This window comes from Chelonoidis abingdonii, chromosome 11 (genome assembly GCF_003597395.2).
Source record: "Chelonoidis abingdonii isolate Lonesome George chromosome 11, CheloAbing_2.0, whole genome shotgun sequence".
Lineage (NCBI taxonomy): Eukaryota > Metazoa > Chordata > Testudines > Testudinidae > Chelonoidis > Chelonoidis abingdonii.
Window position 1 is genome coordinate 46,455,064 of NC_133779.1, and position 21,992 is coordinate 46,477,055.

The 21,992-nt window shown below is 51.7% G+C and overlaps 1 protein-coding gene across 4 annotated transcripts; it reads right to left on the bottom strand.

Moving 5' to 3' along the window:
- Window positions 1-3,793: 3,793 nt before the first annotated feature.
- LOC116831780 (uncharacterized) lies at window positions 3,794-17,837 on the bottom strand. Of its 4 annotated transcripts, none has more exons than XM_032792043.2 (6): window positions 16,753-17,837; window positions 10,231-10,446; window positions 8,193-8,294; window positions 7,125-7,163; window positions 6,363-6,424; window positions 3,794-4,273 (listed from the first exon to the last, which is right to left on the bottom strand). In XM_032792043.2, the coding sequence occupies exons 1-6, from the start codon at window positions 16,811-16,813 to the stop codon at window positions 4,085-4,087; spliced, it is 669 nt and encodes a 222-aa protein (XP_032647934.1). In that variant the 5' UTR covers window positions 16,814-17,837; the 3' UTR covers window positions 3,794-4,084. The 4 variants fall into 4 exon arrangements, with proteins under 4 accessions (XP_032647934.1, XP_074927145.1, XP_074927147.1 ...); XM_075071044.1 differs by lacking the exon at window positions 3,794-4,273 and adding an exon at window positions 5,237-5,630; XM_075071046.1 differs by lacking the exons at window positions 3,794-4,273; window positions 6,363-6,424; window positions 7,125-7,163; window positions 8,193-8,294 and adding an exon at window positions 8,302-8,930.
- Between the last annotated feature and the right edge of the window lie 4,155 nt (window positions 17,838-21,992).

The following is a 21,992-nucleotide window of genomic DNA, read 5'->3' on the forward strand; positions in this document are numbered from 1 at the left end:
ACAATCCTGACAGCACCGCCTGGAAGCTTAAGCGGCGGAGCCGAGGCAGGAAACTAAGAGCTGGTTGACACACAGACGTTGCCCTGGGATAAGTAAAACCAGGTTAGTTGGCCCAGGGCAAGCCCCTGCATGGGTACTGCTCACAGCTGGATTATAGAGAGTTAGCCTAATTTGGTCAATGGCCCAGCCAGAGTAGGGGTGAGGCCAGAGGCAGCTCTAATTTACACCAGGGGCCCTAAAGACCAGGTTTGAACCGGGCAGCTCCCTGATGGTTGAAATATGGGCAAGTCCCCAGTGTAATTTCATGTGTCTAAGATCACGGCCCATGGCCAAGAGCAGGGGCTTGAATCATAGCCACAGAGGGGCTGGGGGAATGGTCTGCTGCTCAATCACCAGTTGGGGGCGGTGGGGACAGGATATTCCATTTATAACCCCCGGCACACCATCCTCCACCCCCAGAAATCCCACGTCTGTGAGGGAGGTGTGAGCATACGAATAGCACCTTGCTTTTTTGCAGACAACGACTATAAAAAGATCCACCCCGCGGAAATGTCAGCCACGAAAAGTTCAGCACTAGGCAGCAGCAGTGGCATAGATCATTGTGTGTGCACGTGCACATGAGCACATGTGTGACACACAAACACAAGTGTGTGTGCGGGCACATGCGCTGCAGAATGATCCAGTGATCAGCACCTGCTATTTCATGGCAGGAGTGCCGGGTGGGTTGCTAGGGAGAGTTTGCTTAGCAAATAGAACAACATTGAGGGGGGGTTCTCCCCCACAAAAAAATCATTCTGTTTTCTTTGAAACCAGACCCCAGGCCCATTGCCCCCACCAACCCACTTGTGCCTCATCGTCCTCAGAATGAGTCACCTGACAAAGGTGCCATGGTTTCGGGGCGTGAGTCATTTCCTTTGACTTTTGCATTGTCTTATTTTCCCCTTCCACCTTTTCCATGAAAGATCCAGCCCCGTCTCTTCCTCAGAGAGGACTGTGGATAGCAGCAAATTCATTTAGCATTGGGGTACCCTCATGCCCCTGGATGTAATTCTCCGTGGCACCTCACAGAGCATGAAACGCCAGCACATGGAATCAGCAGCGTCTCACACTCAGTTTGCACCAGTGCAAATGGCTGGGTAAGGTGCAGGGCTCTGGGGAATCAGGCCTGCATGCTAGGAAGTGCATGGGGTAGGAGGCTGAAGGCGCAGTCAATACCTGCTGGTGGACTATTTCTGTGACAAATATGCTACAAACTATGGTGCTTATGTAAACAACTCCCTCATCTCAGCCACAGCGCTCAGCCCAGCTGTGCGAGATTGGCCGACAGACTCTGGGGCACGTCTATACTAGCAAAGAAGAGGCCTCCAGATCACCGAGTCTGCTAAACCATTGGAGCAAACATCTTGGGGCCAGAGCTAAGACAGGGGCCAAATTGCCCTGTCTCCTTGTGCCAGCCCCCTCCATGGAGAGGGCCATGGGGTTTGCATTTCAGGCGGTCTTTGGCCTAACATGCATCCCTGCTATAGGGCCGGAGGAACAGTTCTGCCCTGACCCCGCCCCCTCCCAACTTGACCACGCCCCCTCCCCTTTGGTCCTCCCATGCTCTGTTCCTGCTCCGCCCCCAGCATGGCCCCTTCCGAGATGCTGCATGTGGCTGCAGGTGTCAAGGGCCTCGGGGCAACAATGAACTGGACCAACAGGTGTTGCCTTGTCTGCACTCCGGCACCCTCTGCTGCTGGCCCCAGGGAACTGCACTGTCCCTAGGCCTGGCGTGACATCCTGAACCCAGCCCACGTGAACTTGCCAAGTCAAATCAAGCTGTGATCTTGTGGTGGGACTTTTTGTCGGACGCAATCACGAGTTCCCAGTCAGACCCAGCACCATTGCCTCCAGGGGGTCAGAATCCCCCGGTGCGCAGAATGAAAAAAAACCCAACTAGAAATTCCATCAGACCCCTGATGCTGAGCGGTGAATACCCCCGACTTGCTATTTGGTGTCTGGACTTTTGTGGACCATTCAGATCAAAAAATGGGGCCCGGAAAAATGTTTACATTACAGATAAGTGCATTTCTGTGAACACAAGTACAAACTCCCAGAAAGAGGAAGCAGCTTCGCTATCTGCGTTTAATCAGGAGGTTAAAACATGAGTTATTTCTTCTTTTGCTCAGTTTTCATTTCAAGGGTTGGATTCTCAGCTCCCTTCGTGGTGTGAATCTGAAGTAACTACTGGCTTCAGTGCAGCGATTAATTCACTTGCACCTTGTGCTTGCTGTGGAAAGCAGGAGGAGTTGTGCGGCCTGAGACCTTAGTCTAGCCAGAGATGATAAAACTGCCCTCACAGAGTGCATTAAAGATTGTGAAATGCTCAGATAACCGAGTACTGGGGGCCATGTAAGTACCCAAGTAAAATGTTACTGCCTTGGCATAGTAGAATTGTACCCCTTGTCCCAACGTGAGTGACAACACAAGGTACAAGGCAATGGGACGCCAGAGCCTTCTGCATTTTCACTGGTGTCCCTGAGATCCGACGCGGCCCACTGCGGCTTTTTAGACATGCCTATCCAAGCTTCAGCATCCGCAGCTGAACCTGGCCTCCTTCGCTGTGGGCCTGTGACGATCTGGGGACATTCTCTGAACAGTGCAGGAATTCGGTATGAGATGATGAGCGTTCTGGGCGTATCTGTATCGAGCTGAAAACTCCATTTTGAAGGTGCAGCCTTTTCTCTGGTGTCCATTTGCATCTGTGTGGGACCAAAACTCCAGCAGAGCTGTAGTGGTCCAAGGCTGAAGCGGACCAAGGCTGGAAATAACAGGTCGTTAAATTGGGAGTGCTTGCCCATTGAAACAGAATTGCTCTAAACAATAGACTGGCTTCCAACCAGGAGAACTGGGTTAGAGGTTGCCTGGCAGCGTCAGAAGGCTCAGATCCTCAAAGGCATCTGCTGCCAATGAGAGTTAGGCACCTAAATATCTCTGAGGATCAGGGGTCAAGCCACCTGGGATTGGGGGGTCTGGAACTATGTGAGGAGGCTGAGCAGGAAACCAGCTGACAAAGGGGGATAAATGTTACAAAAGGGCAGAAGCCACCTCATTCAGGGCCCATTCTTCTTTGGCTCAAGAGGAGCGAGAAGCAACCCAGCATGTAGGCGCTTAATGAGCCAGGGGACCCTGCCTACCTACCTGAGCACAGCTGGTCCCCTCCGGACTCCGCTGGGAAGGGTGAGCGAGTGGGGGGCCCTGCGGGTTGGAGGTGAGTGGTCTGTGGGAGCTGGACTCCCTTGTGCTTTCTCTGGTCACTGACAGCGATGGGGTTAGAATCCAGGGCCTGGCGTGCGCCTCTGAGAGACGTCAGTGGTCACCCCTTTGGGTGGGGGTCAGGCAGAGGGCGTGTTAAGAAATGGCTGGTGGGTCAGCACTGAGCCAGGGGCTACGTCCTGGACAGAGGGCTCCAGCCCTCGGGAGGGGGTGGTACACAGAGGGTCTGTGCCCCAGGGCTGTGTTCAGGCTTCAGAGCCTTAAATCATCCAGAGGCAGGGTTCCCTCACAGCGGTCTAGCGAGTGGCTGAGAGGGGCGCTCACCTGGGGCTGGGATATGGCCTAATCCTGCTTTCTTTGCAAACTCCCAACTCCCACCAGTTCCAGAATCGGGGCCAGCTGTGTTTCAAACATTAAATATTACCTTATTGGATGAAATCCTGTGAATTACATACACACACACACATGACCCCACCCCCATTAGATTGCTCTACAATTTTGATACTCCCGGAACCAAAAACAGTCCCCAATCTTACTAGGATTTAGACACGTACTTAACATTATGGAGAATCAGGGCCAAAGTTTGCCATCCACAAGAGAGCAGCACCACAATCAACAGTCCAGTGCCAGGCAGGGTTTTAGGATTCCTGGGTTCTGTTTTCTTGCTCTGTTGCTGGCTTGAGAGGCACGGTCACTTTGCCTTTCTGTGCCTCAGTTTCCCTTTCTAAATGGGGCTGTTGATATGCACTCCCACTTGCAAAGCACCGTGAGATCTACAGGAGAAAAGCGCCGTGTAAGGGGTGAGATTGACTGTCACCTCCCTTCTTCATCAAGGGACAAGGGGAAGATTTGGAGCGGGCTGGGATTGGCGTACAGAGCTTTCTTCAAAAGTGACCAAAGCCTCTGTAGTTTCTCCATGTGTTGGCATCGCGCTGAGGGACCAGGAAGCTCTGACAGGGTCTGATGTCCTGGGATCGCTGCACGGGGCTGCGCTATCAGCTGCTGCGTTCTGGTCAATCTAAGAGAAGCAAAATCCACATGAAAATGGTCTGGAAGGAAGCCAGAGAAGAGATCAAAGGCTTCCCCAGGCACTTCCCTTTCAGCACACAGCCGCCCTTGACTTGTGGGTGCTGGGCACAGGATGGGAGCTGGCAAGAGAGGCAGAAATCCAGCCCTCCTGCCCAGGCCCGAGATTCTGGACTAATCGCACATCCGACTCTCCAGGAGCCCGACTGCTTGGGGTCAGCTGTGGAGTTTGCATCACGACCACTTGTCTCTGGGCGCCTCCCCGGTGACCTGCAAACTCCTCTGTGCTTTGAGCCCAGCTAGGACAGGCCTGAGAAGTTCTCATTCTCCTCTCACACCTGTGTCATTCCTGCTTTGGGCTGGTGGAAAGAAGAGCAGGATCAGGCGCTCAGTGAGATGGCATGAGCAAAGCCCCTGCAGGCAGATGGACAACTCCCTCCTCACTCCCAAACCAGGAAGGGGTTAACGACCTCCTATGGTCACAATCAGCCCCACCTGCGGCCTCAGGTGTGCCAGAGCTGAGACTTGGAGGAGGAAAGGCTGCATCCACTGCTCGCCAGGCAGCTGTGGGGAGACTGGTCTCCAGTGAGCTCTGGTGTTCTTCATTGTCTCTGGGCTGCTCTGGCTCTCTGGATGGGATGGGCTCCCTCAGAGGCACCCAGCCGGCAGGACTGCTGTCACCCAGGGATTGACCTTCAAGGTAAGTCACCCAGGTTGGGATGGGGAGAGGCAGCCTTTGGCGACGCCCCATGCTAAGTGGGTATTAATAGCACCCAGCTCTTAGTGAGGAGTGGATGAAAAGTGCAAGTGTGTCACGTGGGAGGGTTAAAAACCTCCTAACTGCATCTGTTTAGCAGCTGCCCTTCATCCAGCCCTGGCTCCTAGCTGTGTCCAAGATGGAGACATGCCCACAGGCTAGTCAAGAACTAAGGTCTGGGTGGAGGGGATTTTGCTGTTGGGGAAGGAGTATGTGGGTGGGTGGGACAGGGGTGGCAGAAGGAGAGAGACATCCAGGGAGAAAGAGAGAGACCGAGCAGGACAAAGAGCCCAGCAGACACCGCCTGGAAGCTGGGAGCAGGGTGTCCAAGAGGGGTCCCTGGAAAGAGCAGCTGTCGTGGGTGCTGCAGTCAGTCAGAACTAAGCGTGAAGTTTTGCCATAGGCATCAGGGGCCAAGGATTTCACCCTACTTCTGGTAGCAGCTGCTGGCCTGTTGCTCTTTATTTTCAGAAAGTAAAACCAAGGAGCAGTGACTTCTTGCCTGGCTGCGGGAAGGATCTGGGTCAGAGAGAGCTTGTTCGTCTTTCTTGGTGCTTAGATTCAGCATCTCCGCATGGGTCTGATTCCACGCCTGCAATACAAAATACAGCCACAGTAGATGGATCTTCGCCTGTGTGTGTGAATAGAGTGACCCATGGCTGCCTGCCTAGGGGGTGTTCTGAAATGCTTCCCAAATGTGAATGGATGGAGCTTTGTTGCACTCTTGCTAAGCATTGTTATTCCCATGTGGGGAAACTGAGTCACACAGGTGCAGTGGGTTGCCTGGAGACAGAGCTAGGCACAGAGCCTGGGTGTCTGTCACTGGGCACTGTTCCCATGAGAACTAAGAGCCATAGTTTCAATCCACTTTTGTATTGGTGCAGGTCTGCTGGAATCAAGGGAGGTATGTGGGCATGAATCTGGATTAACACAGGGGCTGAATCAGGCCCTAAATTTGAAAAAATGGTTTAAGGCAATCTAGGAATAAAGCCCCATTCGTGCGCAGGTGCTCACACCCAGGCTTTCTAAGCCGTGGAGTCATTGCAATAGAAACTCATAAGTGGCGCTGTGGGATGAGCGCTTGGAGATCTATGGATGCAAGCAGGGTCTGGATCACTTACGCCTCCATTTTACAGATGAGGAAATTGAGGCCTGGTGGAGAGCCTGGCAGAGGAACAGAGTGCAGGATTCTGAACTCTCAGCCCCTTGCTCTCTCTCTCCATTCGGCTGGGCTAGCTCAAAGAGCGAGCTGGGTTCTAATCCTGGCACAGATGGTCATTTGTTGGGTGGCAGGAGGGGAGGGAAATATGTCTTAGGGACCTACCTCCGGATGGGGGATAACATGGGCTGCACCGTGAACCTCCTGATTGTCCTTTGAATCAGAGTCTGCAATACAAAGCAGCGAGCTGGTAATAAACCCACAAAGAAAAACAAGCCAAGGAAAAGCAGGTTATGTAAAAATCTGTTGCTCCTCACCCCTTCCTGCTCAGAGCAATAATGGGGACTTGGCCCCAGCCCCTCAAAGGGATTTAGGCAATTAATTCCCATTGAAATCAGGCCAACAGGAGTCAGGCCCTTAAATACCTTTGGGGCAGGGACTGTCTTTGTTTCCTGTGTTCTTACAGCTCCTAGCATCCTGGGGTCCCGGGCCATGGCTGAGGCTCCAGGTTCCACTGCAATATGAGTAACTAATGCATGTTTGTAGGATTTAGCCCTAACTGGGCTGAGCAGTGGAAACTGGCAATGCTCAATGAACGGAAAGTGCAAAAGGGAAAGGAAAACAGACCATGATGGGGTGGGGGGTATCTTGTTTGCAGTGTTATTGTAGCCATGTTGGTCCCAGGCTATTAGAGAGACCATCCCATTGAGAGTCCATGAGGTCTGTGCTCCTAAATCACTTGAGTCCAGATCTTTAAAGATGTCTGGGTGCCTAAATCCTGGTAAAATCAGGCCATCGGTGGGAGTTAGGCCTTAAATAATTTTGAGGTTCTGGCCCTGGGGCAGCCCCTCATCCTAACTACTCAGATACCCCAATGATGGGCACAGCACAGTGTGAATATAACGGAAGGAGGGGAGTGAATCTTACCCGAGGATTGATCAATGGACCCCGCTCTGCTGCGGCTTTCTGAGGAACAAAACCAAAGGGCGGCGTTAACTGAAATCACCGGGGGGATAAATGGTTTTTACGTTCTTCTGCATTCTCCAAAGAAAGCCGCGTGGTGGTGAGGAAGACTGAGGGAGGCAGGGCGTGGGGGGCAAAGGGCTTTGGCAGGAGACTCTAGAGCAGGGGTTGGCAGCCTTTCAGCTGTGCTGTGCCGAGTCTTCATTAGTCACTCTGATTTAAAGTTTCACGTGCCAGTCATACGTTAACGTTTTTAGAAGGGCTCTTTCTCTAAGTCTATATTATAGAACTAAACTATTGTTGTAGGGAAAGTAAATAATGTTTTAAAAATGTTTAAGAAGCTTCATTTAAAACTAAATTGAAATGCAGAGCCCCCCAGACCAGTGGCCAGGACCGTGGCAGTGTGAGTGTCACTGAAAATCAGCTTGCGTGCTGCCTTCGGCACATGTGCCATAGGTTGCCTACCCCTCCTCTAAAGTGAAATTTCAACACTGACTCCCTTAATGAGCTGGCTAGTGTGTGAGTGCATCGTTGCTCTCTACTGGATGAAATCAAAACTACCCCATGGTGTCAAAGACCCTACACGGCTAGCCACTGATGGGGATTCTCCTGTAGCTCAGGTGGCAGGGGCCTGAGGTTTGGGAGCAGCAGGATCTAAAGTCTGACCCTGCGGGGGCCCCCGCATGCAGCATAAGTCCCGAAGGGCTGGGGGGGCCTGTAGCAATGTTGTTTTCTGGCGTAGTGATGTGCCGCTGCCACGACGCAGGGGCATCGTATTGCACGAGGCGCACAAGGTCACACTGCACAGAGAATGCTGCTGAGCCTCAGCCTGCCTCTGATCTCAATGCGCAGCCCAGGTTTGTTTCAGTGTCGAGACCCCAAAAGAAGGACCATCCGGTTTAAAACCAGGCAGCTGACCTGCCTAATTCAGAGTCACCTTTCACTGAAGTTAACCTGGATTTGCACCAGGGCAGTTGAGATCAGAATCGAGCCTGGAATTTCCAGGCTAACAGAGTCAGGCCACACCCGCACCTCTCTCTGTGGTCTTCCTGTATGTGAAATACAGGGTGATCAACGCAATAACTAGGAACGCCGGCGGGACCCAGTACTTGATCGAGCTGGAAGCTGAGGTGCCTACAAAGGGAAGAGAAGGAATTGAGTCACAGCCAGGGCCAATTCCTCACTGGTGTAAACCCTTACAGCTCCAGGGATGGCGACAGAGCCGGGCTGATTCAGAGCAGCCTTGAAAGGGTCTCCAGTTAGTTTACTCCACAAACCCGCTTGTCACTTTGCCCTATATTGTAATGGTAGCACCGAGAGGGCTGGCCCTTGGGTGCTGCCTCTGCCCCATGGAGCTTACAGTCAAAGCAGAAAAAGGGCAGGAAGGGAAACTGAGGCAAGGGGTGGGAGTAGAACTCAAGGCTTCTGAGTCCCAGGCCAGTGCTCTAACCAGTAGGCCGCAGACCTATCTAGTGAATGTGCTGAGCTGTGGGTGGGAATACTGAGTCTGACCGTGGCAGTGCTTGCTCAGGGACACCGTGCTGGAATTCTTGCTCTCCCCCCTGCAGATGGTGCAGGTGTAGTTCAGGAAGCCATCGGCTGGCTTCTGGGTGATGTGGAGAACAGGCTTCTTGGACAGAACGTGCCTTTTCCCGGGCTGCTGCCAACTGTACTTGACGTCCCCGCCTCCTTCCTGCATGGTGCAGGTCAAGGTGATGTTGCAGATCCCCTCCCCGAAGTGGATTGCAATCACTGGCTTTGACAGCTGCTCTGCTGGGTTGACACAGGGACAATCATCATCATCATCATCCTTTCCTCACCAAGCACCTCACACAGGGAGGTCAGGATCATCCTGCCCATTGCACAGATAGGGAAACTGAGGCATGGAGCAGGGGGAAATGACTTGCCCACGGTCACCCAGCAGGCCAGTGGCAGAGCTGAGGCTAGAACTTGGGTCTTCAGAGTCCCAATCCAGTGCTCTAGGCACATGTGTGGCAGATCCAACTGCAGTGCCTGCAAATTCAGCTGCCAGTAATTGCAGTCAGAGCCGGCTCCAGGCACCAGCAAAGGAAGCAGGTGCTTGGGGCAGCACGTCCAGGGTCTGTGGTGGCAATTTGGTGGCAGGTCTCTCGGTCCCTCTCAGAGCGAAGGACCCGCCTCCGAATTGCTGCTGAAGAATGACGCGGTGCAGCTGAGCTGCTGCTGAAGGGCTGCAGATCGGGGCTTTTTTTTTTTTTTTTTTTTGCCACTTCACCACTTGAGGCGGCAAAAAAGCTGGAGCCGGCCCTGGAGGGAGTAAATCCTAGGACCTAATCTTTATGATCTGTATTGTGGTGGCCCAGGGCCCCCGGGGCTAGGTGCCGTACAACCACAGACCAAAGAGATGGCCTCTGCCCCAGAGAGCTTCCAGTCACCTCTGTTTGCAGTTTGTGTGGGATGCTAAAGGCTGACATTCTGAAAGTCACCTAATGACTTGGACACATAAGCAGCTTCTGGGGAGCTGAGGCACTTAGCCGTCATTGGCTTTTCAGGAGATCTCGACTCGCCAAATTTTCTTGGAAATTTGTACCCAGTGTGCCTAGAAGTGACACCGCACCAGCAGGACAGAGAGCTGCTTTCGAGAAACTGTAGCTTGGCTAATAAAGCAGCCCTGGGGAGGGAAGGGTTAGCATTAAAGTCTGTATTGAGTGGCTTTTTGGTGGGGAGGAGGGTACACGCTGAGTGGAGGCACCCAGGTCTGGAATGGGGCAGATGCTGCTATCCTTTCTCTCTTAATACAGCTTCATTTCTCGTTTGCTTTGTCTTTGGCTGTGTGCTGAGCAGAGGTTTTCCTTGAGCGGCTCGTGGCAGGGCCTCAATCACGCCGATGCCTGTGTGGCTACAGTTACACCCAGTTCAAATTTCTGAGTCATTCGAACCATTTCCCAACCTGCTGGAGTCTGCCATGTCCCCTTCTGCAAGAAATCCCATTTGGCTTATCTGAGTGGCTTCACTCCTGCGTAACAGCTCAGCGAGGGGAGTGGGGGCTCACCCTGAATGCGGTTGGCAGAGCTCTCTGCCCAAGACTTACTGGTTTTGCGCCCAGTGGTGTCCTTTCCCGGGATGAGAACTGTTGCGTTGGGCGTTGTGGGTCCTCCTCCTGCGGAGGTGGCTGTGTTTGTAGTGACCCATGTTGCATTTCTGTCTGTTCTCTCTGCTGTCCAGGTGAGGTAGTTCGCTGTTTCTCCGAGACGCCCCCTTTCCCCCGTGTCTTTGGACAATTGTCCTTGTTCTGCTGCTCTGGCAACTGCAAAAATTGTAACAGGTTTTGTTTTTTTGTTTTCAAATGAAAAATTGCACATTAGCACTTCATAGACACAGCATTTTTGTGTGCTGTTTCTACAGTGCCCGCATCAGTGGGGTGCTGGTCCATGAACAGGGCTCCTAGGTACTACAACAATACAGATAATTAATATTAATTGCCAACCCAAGCGTTAAAAACCAGGAGGCATGCTCCCAAAAATCCACACAGCTTATTAAAATCTCATATTTTTCAGCTAGTAAATAACTTATGATTCTCTCTGTTTGGCTCCTGATTTCTGGGCCTCCAAGATACAATTGCTTTATGTTTTCAGACTTTTTGCTTTCTAATCCCACAGGCTAGAAATGTGTGCTTTCTTTGTTTCTTTGTTTGTTAAACAAATAAAGGAAGTGGAGATTATTATCTAATCGCAGGATTCCAGGAACAGGCATTTTGAAAAACACCAAACACCGTGAACAGAACTGGGCAAAAAATATGTCAGTGAATGGTAAATTTGCCCCGCACAATTTTTTTTTCAGGGAACCAAAACTATTTGGAAATTTAGGTTGAATTCAGCAAATAGTTTGTACAGGAAAAAAAAATTCTTTTTTTGCAGGGTGTGAAGGGGAAATGTCAAATCAAACCATTTTGATTCAAATCAACGTTTTCAAAACATTTCATTTGACCCAAACTAATTTTTGTTTGTTTGTTTATTTATATTTTTGTTTCAGCGAGGGGAAGAACAACAAAAAAAATACCAGTTTTGGTTCAAAACAATCTGACTTTTTAGATTTTTGGTTTGGTGACTGAACTGAAAAAATCAGTTATTTGCCCAGCTCCAATTGCGAGACTCGCGATACAGTCACAAGAGTTGGCAATACTGGGACTAATCCAGACCTGGCCTACGTTGGTGCAGCTCCAGCTGAGGTCAATGAAGCCGTATCAGCTAACGCCAGCTCTGCCTTTACCCCCCTCTCTTCTGCGTAAAACACACATTGCCATTCAGCAGGCCAGATTCTCTCATCTGATCCTGCCCCTCTGCTCCACTCAGGCAGCACCGATTTCTTTGTGACCTCAAAGCATCACAATACTAATCTAAAAGGTAAAACAAGATCGAATAATAAACGTATACAGGTCTCACTGAAAGGTGATGATGTTGACTAGAAGGATCACCAGCTCTATCATCATCTTGTTCATCATTCTGATCACTGACGAGAGTGTCCAGGGCAAATTGTTCTGACCACAGGCATAGCTGATTGTGTGGCTACCCCTTCTTATGGAGTCACAAATAAGGTCTTGTAGAAGCTCAGATCCCACTGGGCCCTTGAAGGACACAGGAAGTCATTCATCATCCACATTTTTTCACCCATGTGACAATGGTGATCCAACATCTGGTGTCATCCAAATCTGCGTTTGCCAAGATGCTCTTGTGACATGTTCTTCGAAACTGTCCACATGGTGGGCGTTTGCCCAGTGACTTGTCGATGTCTAGACTGAGAGGAAAGCAATTGAGGTCTCTTGGGGTCTCCTTTTCTTTCTTTCTATGGTCTGGTCATACGACACTGCTACCAACTTCCTTACTGCAGAAATTGCAGCTTGTCCATCAATCTCTTCTAATTTGGCAGGATCTCTGAAGTAGTATGCTCCCTTCGTGCTGACAATATTAAACACAGATTTTTCTCCCCCAATACCAGATAAGGATGACACAGAGTCACATCCTATGAATGCGTGTGCAGCCAGGAAGTATGTTGCAGAAATCAGGAGTGATTGCGTCGCAGATTGCGTGCATGGAGATAGAGTGATGCTTGCCGGTTGCGCTTATCTGGCCCCCATCGCTGTAGGTTGTACATTAATCCTTAATGTAGTTATCCTTGCAACACCCCTGTGAGGCAGGGCAGAGCTATTGACCTCGTTGCACACATGGGAGAACTGAGGCACAGAGCCTGGGGAACCAATGGGCAGTGGCGCTGGAACATTTTTTATAGTGGGGGTGGTGAAATCCAGCAAAACTATCCCCAAACTCTTTACCTTATGTCCTCTTGCCCCCAGAGCTGGGGCTGGGAGCAGGGCCATGTCTCCAGGAGGGGAGGGCACATGGACAAGAATAAGGGGGCTGAGGCTGGGGCCCTGGCTTGGGGCAGGCGCGGGGCCAGTAGCGGAGTCCCGCATGCAGGGCTGACAGCGGGGACCTTGCGCATGGGGCCAGCAGCCAGGACCCCACATAAAACCTGGGGGCGCTGCAGCAGCCCTTCACCCCTACTGCCCGTGCCAATAGGCATTAGATACCGAAATACTTCTGAGGATCAGCGTCTAAGTGACTTGCCCAAAGTCCTGCAGCAAATCTGTGGCACAGCAGTGCAGGCACTAGAATCCTCTTGTATCTAGGCCAGTGTTTCTCAACCTTTTTGATTCCAGGGACTGTTTGCTGCCTTCCTAAACTGTGTCAGGGAGATCTCAGGAACTGGCGCCGTTCCACAGACTGGACATTGAGAAACACTCTCCTAGGCTACCTGCCAGCTGAGCATCCCTGGGACAGTGTGGAGGAGTTATCAGTTGCTGTGGAGTTGGTATGGGCATTGCTCTGTCCTCAACCCCCCCTTTCTTGGCTCCTGTCCTGCGTGATCCATCTACCTACCTACTGAATCTAATCTAACATGGTACATGACTGGCTGGTCTTGATCCTGTGAGTTGGTGCATGCTCTAATCTCTTTGGGCCTGGGCACACTAGGATGAAAAGAGTTTTCTTTAAAACATGTTCAAAAATACCCCCATTTAATCCAGGTGTGCACAGGCCCCTAGTAGAAATGAACCGAAATGCGAGAATGAAAGCCTTGATTGTCACTGCTCGGAAATATTGCAGGTGCTCAGTGCAGAGAGATGGTTGCAAACAAAAGAAAGGGTGAGTGAGTGATTAATATTTAGAGACATGCACAATCCGGAGTAACCAGGTCAGGCTACTGAGATTGACAGCTTGATGGGCCTCTCTCTTATCCCAAGTATCAGAGGGTAGCCATGTTAGTCTGTATCCACAAAAACAAGGAGGAGTCCGGTGGCACCTTAAAGACTAACAGATTTATTTGGGCATAAGCTTTCATGGGTAAAAAACCCACTTCTTCAGATGCACATCTTAAACCTACTTCTCACATCCCAGTATCAATTGGGGTGACTCCATAAAAGGCACTCACAGGTGGAAATGGAGAAGTGACAAAGCTGGTGGGAGTGGAGAACTGGACCCTGCATCTGTTCCCAGGGTCTGAGAAATCCTCCCCTCCCCTCAGTCTAAGGAAATATTATCTAGAAGCTTTTCTCAGAGCTCATCCCTGAAGCGGCTGAGCCTTTGAATATGAAGTGCTAATATTCCTCTTTGATTATTTAAAGACATGGTAATGCAAGGCAATCTGGGGATCTGCATTGCAAAGCAGGAAGTTTGAAAAAATTGCCTGCAATCATTAGCTTCCCATTCAAGCTGCTGCCTCATGCAGGTTTCTGACATTCCCTCACCCCTTCGGATAGTAACCAGCTCCAAGGCTCTGGTTCTCAGGTCTGCGGGCCCCCCCAGGGAGCCGCAGTCTAGGCCTCCCTTTGACATTTTTTAGGGGTCTACACATGAAAGAAGGTTGAAAACCACTGTTCTAAGGGACAGAACATCATGGCACCTATCTCTGGGCCTGAACTCTTCTCTCCGCACTCCCAGGTTCCAGTCTGCCTGGGACTGCTACATTTCCACCTGTCCCACAGGAGAAAAGAGCCATTTGGATGGAAACTCGGACTTGAGCATCAAGACTGGTGCTGGAGGGATGAGCACATCAAGGACCACAGCTTTGGGATGCATTTGACTGGCTGATCAGCTCTCTGAGCTAGAACAGTGTCCCACCCTCAGAGCACACGCAGCCAATGAGTGCTCTGCATCGAGAGTCTGGTTGGCTGCACGGGGGCCGTTGTGGGCGGAGCTCTTTGGGAAGCCGAGAACACGCGTCTCCATCGGTCCCCTGGGCACCATCTTGGCGGCATCCAGTGGGTGTCACTGTAATTCGGACCCCTGCGAGCATCCCGTAATGAGCCCGCAACAGAGGGCAAGAAGATGAGATTCGTACTCGCTCAAAGGGCAAATACAAGCGGGCAACAATCTGGAGTCATTAAAGGAACATAGTGACCCTAATGACCCAGCTGGACCTCACTTGACATGCAGCTGCAAGCTAAGGCTTTGTCATAGCTGCCCCCCACCCCCCTCCAACTCCCTCCCCAGGGGTCTGGACAGGGTGTACATACTGACCCTGACTACCTGCCTGCTCTCCACTAGGAGAGCGATCTCCATGTGAAAAACCCATCCGGCCTCGGCAGTGAAGGCAAAACCTATGGAATGTGGAGCAAGGGGGTGACCCTGGAGATTCCAGGCCCGGGGGCTAGCCGGGGGGAGGGAGGGCTAGTCCCATCCTATGTCAGTCCTGCTTGGGCACTGGACTGGAGTATCTGGCTTGTGACCTGTGCCCCCGGCTGCGTGTTCTCTCACTGCTGTTTGAGGAAAACGAGACTTAGATGGCACCAAGGATTTTGTCAGACAGGCACAGTTTACAATTCCTCATCCTCAGCCAGGTCCGGCACTTCCCTTTTGATCAACCAAAGCGGGCACCAGAACATATTGGTGTGAATTAGAATCAAGGCCTGTAAACTGGATTAACCATCTCTCCACTGCAGCCACAGCACCAACGGACGCTCTCCGTAGCTTAGCAAGCACAGACACCCCCTAGGAGTGACCGACCACATCTCCGACTGACAGGAAGCGCCTGTTGGGTGAAGCAGCTGTTGCCCAACACCTGCTCAAGCAACCCTCCTAGAAGCACGGTGCTGAAGTGCTGTTGAGCAACACTTCCCCCAGAGCTCATGCAAAAACTAGGGGAGCATCGACCGGTTACTTTGCTGCCTCATGGTGACGGATGGAAATAGCAGGACCCTGAGCAGCCGCAAACTGACCCTCGCAGGCGGTTGGGAAACTCGCCCACTGCCCCCGACTCAGCTCTGCGGAGTGTGCAGCTATCTCTAGAATGTCTGAGCATAGCCAGCGATGGCTCAGTGTCAGTAAGAAACAGGCCCGAGGTCAGTGGATGGAAATCAGTAGCAGGGAAGCTTTTAAAGCAAAGTGGTTATTTATTTCTGTAACCGTCGCATTTAGGAGCCCCAGTCACGGAGCAGGACCCCATGGTGCCAAGTGCTGTACAAATACACAGCAAACCAAGACAAGCCCCTTCCCCAAAGGGCTGACAATCGAAGTACAGACAGGAGACGGGGGAGCACCAGGAAACAGTGAGACAACAGCCATCAGCCTGATAGGCTGGAGTCTCGGCTCACCAGCAGCCTAACCATTGTCCTGTTGTTTGAGGTTTTCGCTCTGATTAGCTAATTCGGAATAAAAGAGCAGTCAACACACACACTCTTCATTCAGCCTGCGTTAGCTGCACAAGTTCAACCCCAGGCTGCTCTATTGGCTTGAACTCCCACTGCTGACCCAAGTTAGATGCTGAACTGCCTTATCTCCACTGCTATTTGAATCCGGTTTAGCTAACCTGAGTTAACTCACACTTCTTTTTGTAGTGTAGACGTGCCCCAGTGTACCCAGTCTGTGAACTCCCTGCTGCAGGAGACTCCAGTACTCTGGATTATACAAAGGGCTAATGCTGGATATTTAACCAACAGTGGCACTTCTTGTTTTCTGTGCTAAAAGACTAATTCAAACTTATTTTATGGTTCTAGAGGTCAGAAAAGAAATCCCAGTAGCCAACCACACCTGCAGCTTTGCCCAGCTGTATTATGGGGAGTTCTCAAACTCCTCCACGGCATCATGCAGAGGAAGGACTCCAGGCATGGGGGACTGGTGGCAGGGGACAGCTTGTACCGTGTTTCTGGAACTTGTCCAGGTTCACAAACCAGTCAGTGACCAAGCTGGGACCACCACTCAGCTGAGCTCCCTACCGTGACTACTGGCCCACGCTCCATCCTATCCTACACCGACCAGTGGACCTTATACCCAGGTTCCAACTCCCTTCTTCCTCATAATTAGACAACCTGCCCTTCCCAGAGCTGGGCCTGGAAGCCAGGAGTCCTGCTTCCCTTCCCCTGCCTTCGCCGCTAGGCCAGATTCATCCTCCGGGGGTTTTGCTTTCACTTGATGCTCTGGTATAAAAGCCCCCAGAGCGTCGGCTACATCCGTAAGCACAGATCTATCCTCTTACAGGTGCAGCCAGGGTCACTAAAGCCCACGAGAAATAAAACAGACCCCGATCTCCCCCGCTTCCCTAGTCCCTGACTTAGACTCACCAGTTCCAGCACACAGCACCGAGATCCAAACCCACCACACGCTTCTGTCTTTTGGCGCCATTCTCTGAAACTCAACCACATGCAGCTGAATTCGCAAGCTCTTCCCTCTCCAGCTTCCTCTTGGGGGATTAAACAGTATGCAAGAAATCCATGTAGCAATCTGGGTGATGAATAAGAAACAAGTGGCATTCTGGGCTTTTGGTTTACAGCTGGAGCGACTGGTTTGAGAAAGGTGGCTTTATTCAATTCCAATGTCTCATTGATTACTGAGTGTGTTTATCACCATAATGCTGAAGGAGCTGCTGAAAGCAAGGGAGGGCAGGGTGCTTGGAGCTGTACAAACACCGGGTCGCAGACAGTCCCTGTCCTGAAGACCTTATAATCTAAATAGGCAACACAACAGGGGAGGGGGAATAAAACATTCCAACAGCGATCAGGGTGATGGGGGCACATGTCATGTTGGTCACCCCATTTTGGAGGGAGTGGGGTTTAGTCAGTTCCATTAGCTAAATGGAAAGACATGGGCCGGGAGAGGGTGGGGTGAACAGAGCAGGGAGAAGACTGATGAGGGGAAGGAGGGATGGATGTGGAGCTGCCTGGTAATAATTCCTGAATACAGCTGCCTCTTGGTGATCCGAGCGGCTTGTCAGATTTCAGGGTCCCTGGGGCTGTGCCAGTGGGAAGTAGAAAGTGATGGAGTCGGGTATCTTGTCTGACGCTGTCTTGTTTGTTTAGTTACAAGGAAAGTACAAAATCCTGCTGCTCCAAATGCAGGAGGAACCGAGAACGCAAGGGGCAGTTGCTAAGCTCACGGCCCCAAGTCTCTGTAGCCAACAGCAGCCCCAAAGCTGTCCAGCTTTCTCCAGGATGCCACTGTGCTCTCGCGCTACGGCTTGGCTTTCTGGCTTTTGACCTCCACCTCTCTGTTGTGTGTGATTTACATGCACCTGCTCCCCACTCAGGCCAGACTCCTGGGTGGGATCAAAACCCCCTTTTCCCTTGCGGGGGTGGGAGGTGGTTCTGATTAACCCACCCTGACAGTTATGCTCATTGAAGGGTTCGCTGATGCCCAGTCTCAGAGCCCATGACCAGTGCCCCTAGCATAACACTGCTGTACACTGGCCTGGCAATTGGGATGTTACTGTATGAATATACTGGGTTAACTCAACAGCGGGCTGACTGGGGAAACAGGCAGGAGGGAAAGGAACAGCTCAAGGCAAGCGCCCGCTCAGCCAGCACTTGAGTTGGCAAAGGACAGCACCAGACCTATGGGCTCTGAGGGCTCCGGCTCAGCCTACAGGGTCCGTCTTGAAAGTCCAAAGGCCGGGAACACAGAAGAATGAAAGAACTAGAGCAGGATTTAAAAGGGACCCGCTCAAGTGTGTGTATGCAGGAGGTTAAAGGGGAGCGGTATTTGTTTGAGGGAGCCAAATTGAGACATGACCCTGCTGGGGCTGTGTGAAGGAGCTGGCCTGACTAGGTCGCTAGCAGGAGATGGTGAGACTGTAAGGGAAGAACTGGCTGGAGACTGTCTTTAAAAAGCCTCTTTCTCTAAAATATTTGTTCCTACTGCAAAGATAACGCATGCTGTTGTCTGCAGAAGGCTGGCTGGTTGCTGTACACTGGTCACAGAGTCCCAAAGGGAAGAACTGCCCATGCCAAACCTGGTCACACCTTCACGATGCCCTGGGGGTGAGGGCAGGGGCTGTAGCCCAAGGCTCGGGCTAGGTTTGGGAGAATCGTGGCATTGTGTGCAGGAGGGCTGATGCCTGAGGGGATGCACGCAGAGACCACATTACCTGCACACAATTCTCTGTTACTCACACACTCTAGGGCACCCACCCCTACCCTGTTCCTAGGGCTCAGGCATCACCCTGCGGGGTTGCAGGAGCTTTTACCAGTGAAAGAGCCTTATACAGTAATATCCTTATCCTCTGTTTATTAACAATCACCCAAAGCAGACTGCACACACTTAGGGTGACCAGACAGCAAGTGTGAAAAATTGGGACAGGGGGTGGAGGGTAATAGGAGCCTCTATAAGAACAAGACCCAAAAATCGGGACATCTGGTCTCCCTACACACACGACACCTACAGTGCTCACCACTCCCAATAAGACAGATGAACTTTTCCCTGCTGGCCAGTCAGGATCGGGTCCATCTGGGGGACTCCAGTCTCTGCACAGTGTCGTTGGCAGAGAGTTGAGGTCTGGCTACTCCGATCTTTGGGGTTATGTCCTGGAGTTGGTTGCCAAAGAACTTCCTGTTGGACCCCCGTTTATATAGTGAAATTTGAGTTCTGTTTAGCTAGGTCTTAACCAATCATTTTATTACATTTTACTAACCAATCCTAACACAGTGTAACAAAATTCTTTAACCAGTCCTACCCCACCCCCTTAATCAATCTATACTGAACAAAATTAATTATGTAACAGACAAAAAAAATGAAAGAACCAGAGACCATACAGATAAACACTAGGGCAGCGGGGACCATAATGACAAAACAATGAAGAAATGAGGATTTCACAACCACAACTAGTGATAAGTGATTTCTTGACAGACAGATGCTGTGAAACTACATTTTCTTTAACCATCTTAAGATCTGGTGATAGTGGGGGCCATTCGGATGGGGTCTCCTTCTTAACAGCCTGATATGACATTGTTTTAATGTAATGTAGATGGAATGTGAGGACGTGACTTCCTGCGTCTCAGCTAATGGCTGCTGCTCGGCTGCGCTTCTAATCTGGCTGCAGATGAAGACTTTAGGCCTTACAATCTGGCTGCAGACAAAGGCCTGATCCTTACACCCAGAGGGGAAGAGGTGCAGATGGTGTAACAAGGGGCAGGTGTGGAGGCGAGAGAGGTCTGGGGACCCTGTATGGGAAGATGTTTAGCCAGACGACAATCTGCCACTTCGAAGCCCTCCAGTTGAGCTTCAAGAACATGTGCAAGCTAAAGCTGCTGCTGCAGCGCTGGCTCAGCGAGGTAGAGAACAGCGACAGCCTGCAAGAGGTAAGTGGGGATGGGACGGGCCAGATCGGGTCAGACCAGGGCTTGGCTCAGCCCAATGGCCAGGACTAGCTGCTTCTGAGCAAGGTGCACGTGACCCCTTAATGGGCAGCTATTGATATAACCTAGTCACTGGGCAAGTTCCTTCCTGACCCCCATCAGTCACAGCTTGATCCATGTCAGGAGGGCTCGTATCCCTTCTGAACGTGTTTTGTCCTTTCTGCTGTGACTGTGGAGAATGAGAACGTCCAAGGCCTCTCGAGAATCCTGCTCAGCCCTTGGCTTTGCTGATACTTGAGGCAGTGAGTTCGATCAGGTTAGTTATGCACTGTGTGTGGGGTTTTACATGTGCTGTCTTTCAGTTGCCTTGACTCGCCCCTTGTTCGTGTGTGTCACGGACTCACAGATCGTGCCCACTCTTGGCCCTGTGTGGTCTGTGGGGGGTGCCCCTTTCAGTGAGACAGCCTTTCTCGGGGGTCCACTCTCTCTCGGGGTCAGGCCCCTCCACCTCCTGGAGCCGCACCTCTCTGAGCCTTAGCACGTCTGTCTCTGCCGTGGGCCCCCTCCGGGAGTCCACGCACTCTGGACCCCCTGGGCCTCTTCACCCCCAAAGGAGCTGATGCAACCCTGTTCTCTAGACCAGAGTGACTCTCAGCCAGCATAAAACAGGAGGGTTTATTGAGAGTTGAACACAGCACAGGAAACTCTCAGGGCCTCAGGCCTGGCCTCTCACAATAACAGCACATCCCAGTCTCCCTGCATCCAGGTGGGCTCTGCCTGCTTCCCCTCGCCAGCCCGAGCCCCCCTGCTTTCCAGCTGGGTCTCTGATATCCCCGGCCTCAAGTCCCGCCTCTGTCCATTGTCTTCTCTCCAGGTAAACAGGGTCGTAAACAGGAAGGCCTGAGTCCCCTCTCCTCGCAGCTCTCCTCTGGCTGAAACCGGCTGGTCAGGTCACCGGGGTCCTCTCTCTGCAGCCCATTGTCCTCCCACTGGCCAGAACTGGTTGTCTCCTGGGCTGGGGTCCCGAGTCCCTCTCTGGTCCTCTGTAACAACAAACTTCCTCTCCCCTCACCTCGTTAAACCAGTAACACCCAGGTACATTGAGTCCCACCCCCTGTGCATGCAAACCTGGAAAAGACAGAAAACCCCAAGAAAAACCCCCCACTTCATCACAGTGTGTTATGAGGGAGGGTGGATAGAAATGCCTGATCTACCTTCTCTTTTCCATTCGTTATTCTGCTTACCCCCGTCACATCTCCTCTTGCTAGCTGCCTTTCTAAAACAATGTCCAAGGATGAGATTCTCACCCCGACCAGCCCCTGTCCTGCAGGTACAAAGCCAGGGCTGTGTAAAGAGGCTCTAAACACACTGGTTTTAGCTGGGAGATGATTCCTCTGACACAGGCCCTGTTGGAGACCCGGGACTCCATTGCAAGCCCTGGTGTAGGAGTGGGTACCAGGGGCAAGGCTGTGTGAGAGTCTGGGCACCCACTGCAGCCCCCAGGATAGCAGCTGATGGCAAGGAGAGATTGCAGAGTTTTGTCAGCAGCTCAGTCACTTTGTTCCTGTGTTCAAATTTCTTGGGTGATGTCGCCGAGGCCTCCTGATATTTTGCTCTTTATCAGTTTGTTCCAGCAGCTCCTATTTCAACACCTTGGTCCTTGACCTGAGACGGCAGCTCAGGGTTGGGATCTCCTTGACATCCTCTGAGGCAAAGAAATTGTAACTTCTCCACAACCATCTTCTCTTTCTTAATTGCATCCTTTACTTCCTAGTTAATCCAACAGATCCACAGATTCTGCAGATTCTCTTGCAGATGTCTTGCTCTTATGTGCCTGGAGAATGGCTCCTCAAATTCCACTCTCTCTCTCCTTCGCCCCATCCGATGTGGAAGAGCCTGGCGTTAGGGTATTGGTAAGGCTGCAGATTTGTCACAGCATTTTTTTTAATCCAATCAGTGATCAGTCCTGGTAAATTTAGTTAAAGTCACGGCTTCGGGAGGCAGTGGTTGTATAGCCACTTGAAGTGGGAGGGTGTGACATGACGGGAGAGGTTAGGTCCTGCCCCTGGGGGTGGGAGGCCTGGTGGAGGTGATGGGTGGGGGGGTGTTGCAGAGCAAGCCCACCTGGTACTGACCTCACAATGGCGGCTCCTGTCCCGTGGGGCTAGCTTGGCTCCTTGCTCTGGCCTGTGGGCATGGCCCTCTCCCCGTGACATCCAGCCTTGCCCCCTTCT